The 2,140-nt window shown below is 40.8% G+C and overlaps 1 protein-coding gene across 1 annotated transcript; it reads right to left on the reverse strand.

Annotated features, from left to right (window-relative positions):
* Positions 1 to 670: 670 nt before the first annotated feature.
* On the reverse strand, positions 671 to 1,841 carry LOC131226865 (L10-interacting MYB domain-containing protein-like). The gene is made up of 2 exons (XM_058222581.1): positions 1,386 to 1,841; positions 671 to 1,260 (listed from the first exon to the last, which is right to left on the reverse strand). The coding sequence occupies exons 1-2, from the start codon at positions 1,812 to 1,814 to the stop codon at positions 1,081 to 1,083; spliced, it is 609 nt and encodes a 202-aa protein (XP_058078564.1). The 5' UTR covers positions 1,815 to 1,841; the 3' UTR covers positions 671 to 1,080.
* Positions 1,842 to 2,140: the final 299 nt, after the last annotated feature.

Genomic DNA, 2,140 nt, shown 5'->3' on the forward strand with positions numbered 1-2,140 from the left:
TTGTATTTTGAAGCGGGCCATGGAAAATCCATCCACCTGCTGTCAGCATTCCTCCCAAGTATAATACATGCCAGGTCGACGTCCATTGAAAACGACATACATTTTCTTCCCCATCTGCAGATACTGGAAATACCATTAATTACAACTTGCATATGGATGGATTATTACTATTAATCAAACGTGCAATGATTGTAACCACGTTACTAGGACATATAAATAAGTGATAATGTAACAAATCTGAGAATCCGAGAGCATACTTGAAGCGTTGACTTGACCAAAAATAAATTGGACAACTCTTATCGAAAGCGTAGATATGAACAAGATAGTCATATGGCAAACAATACATGAATGATTTAAACAGCAGATAATGTATGATTAGATATCAGCAGGTAATACAAGTTATAACGCATCAACGGTGGAGCTGATACAGCCGCACCTTAAACATCCAAAATAAGTAGAAAAAAAATAAAAGATAAAAAGTAAAATATCATCCAAAATGTTAAACATTTTTCAGGCTAGTGACGAAAACTAGCCCTGAACCAGAAAAGTCAGTTTTGTCCAAAAACCACGTGGCTGACAAGCCAAATAAACCAAAAATCCATCAACAGTCAGGTGGATGGCAGTGTAATCAGTCAGATAACTGATCAGGTGCAAGCAGCATCAGCACAAAGTCCAACCTCTTATGCTCAGAGAATGAAAAGAACGAGGCAGATTGTTGTTCATCTTTACATAGTATCCTCGTGGCGCGTACGATCTCGTGACTTGTGAGGCTTTCAATCTGCTCCAGAGCAGGCACAATCTGGGACATACATACGAAATTCTTCCCTTGGTGTATGGTTATAGCTAGTGACTTGACAGCTTCTGCAACATCACTCATCCCTTCGCCAATGACGTCGCAAGGGCGATCCTGTCTGACTCTCTTCCTAGAATTAGATGTGCTGCCTGTGTTCACCGAGTTGTTCTCATTGACATTCGGACTACGGGTTGCGACATGAGCTCCCTCACCAGTGTGAAACGACCACTGGATGTTCTGCCCACTATCCCCGATATCGTCACTCGATAAGACGAGTGTATCGTTGTTCAGATCAACCGATGTCGTTGGCGTAATGTCGGAATCATAGGACCTTCCCTTTCGCGCAGTACTAGGCATATTCTTGTGGAAGCGCGCGATCCGGTAGCACGATCATTTCCAAATAGGTAGGTGAGGTCATCATACCTTCGCACCGCCTTCCCTCGAATGTGTTGTGCATATGGATGTGACTATTGACAACAAGCAGGAAAAATCTGTATTACTCAGAGAAATATGGAGGAGATATACTTTAAATCAAATATGTGGTGAACTAACAGACTGGTTCAAAAAGAACAAAAGGAAAAAAAAAACTCACCCGTATGTAATCCTCCCAGACATCATCTGGGGCAGTAAGTAGCTTATTATCCTCATCCCAGCCAAACCCACTGGCATTGAGGGTGTCCCGAATCTCAAAATACAATCGTTTCAATGTCCGTAAGCAATTACCAACATGTTTTTCCTGTACTGATATCCCTAGGGCACTCTTGACAGTTTCCACGACCGTTTTATAGGTCTCCTTCTTAAAACCGTTTGCACTCTTACGGTCATTCGCCACAACATCCATCAGGGTATCAATGAGATAGTCATCCATCTCATACATCCACCGCATTACACCACCAGATACAACGTTGTCATCGAGTGATTTTGATTTATACTTTCGCGGTGTCCTACGTGGTGTGACAGACTGCTCCTGGCCAGGTTGTTTGGTGGGGGTTGACTGGTTGTTCAGCGCTTTTGGAGACATTTCCTCATCACTATTAACTTCAATTATCTACAAATAGCACAATAGACATATTTAGTTTAACCATACAACATTGCACATAAGTCATGGAAAGACAATAAAATGAAGAAAGCTAAAATTTAATAAACAGATACACAATATGGTATACAAAAAAGTCATTTAAGGATCATCTTCTTCCAAACTTCCAACAAGGTACTAATACATGCTTGTAGGTATCGTCATACAATCATGTGATACGATAACCTACTACAAAATGACAAAATATACTCTTAGTAACATCAAACACCACAACTCACAGGAAGCGATTCATTCCACATCCTCATAGCTAT

Source organism: Magnolia sinica, chromosome 2, assembly GCF_029962835.1.
Source record: "Magnolia sinica isolate HGM2019 chromosome 2, MsV1, whole genome shotgun sequence".
NCBI lineage: Eukaryota > Viridiplantae > Streptophyta > Magnoliopsida > Magnoliales > Magnoliaceae > Magnolia > Magnolia sinica.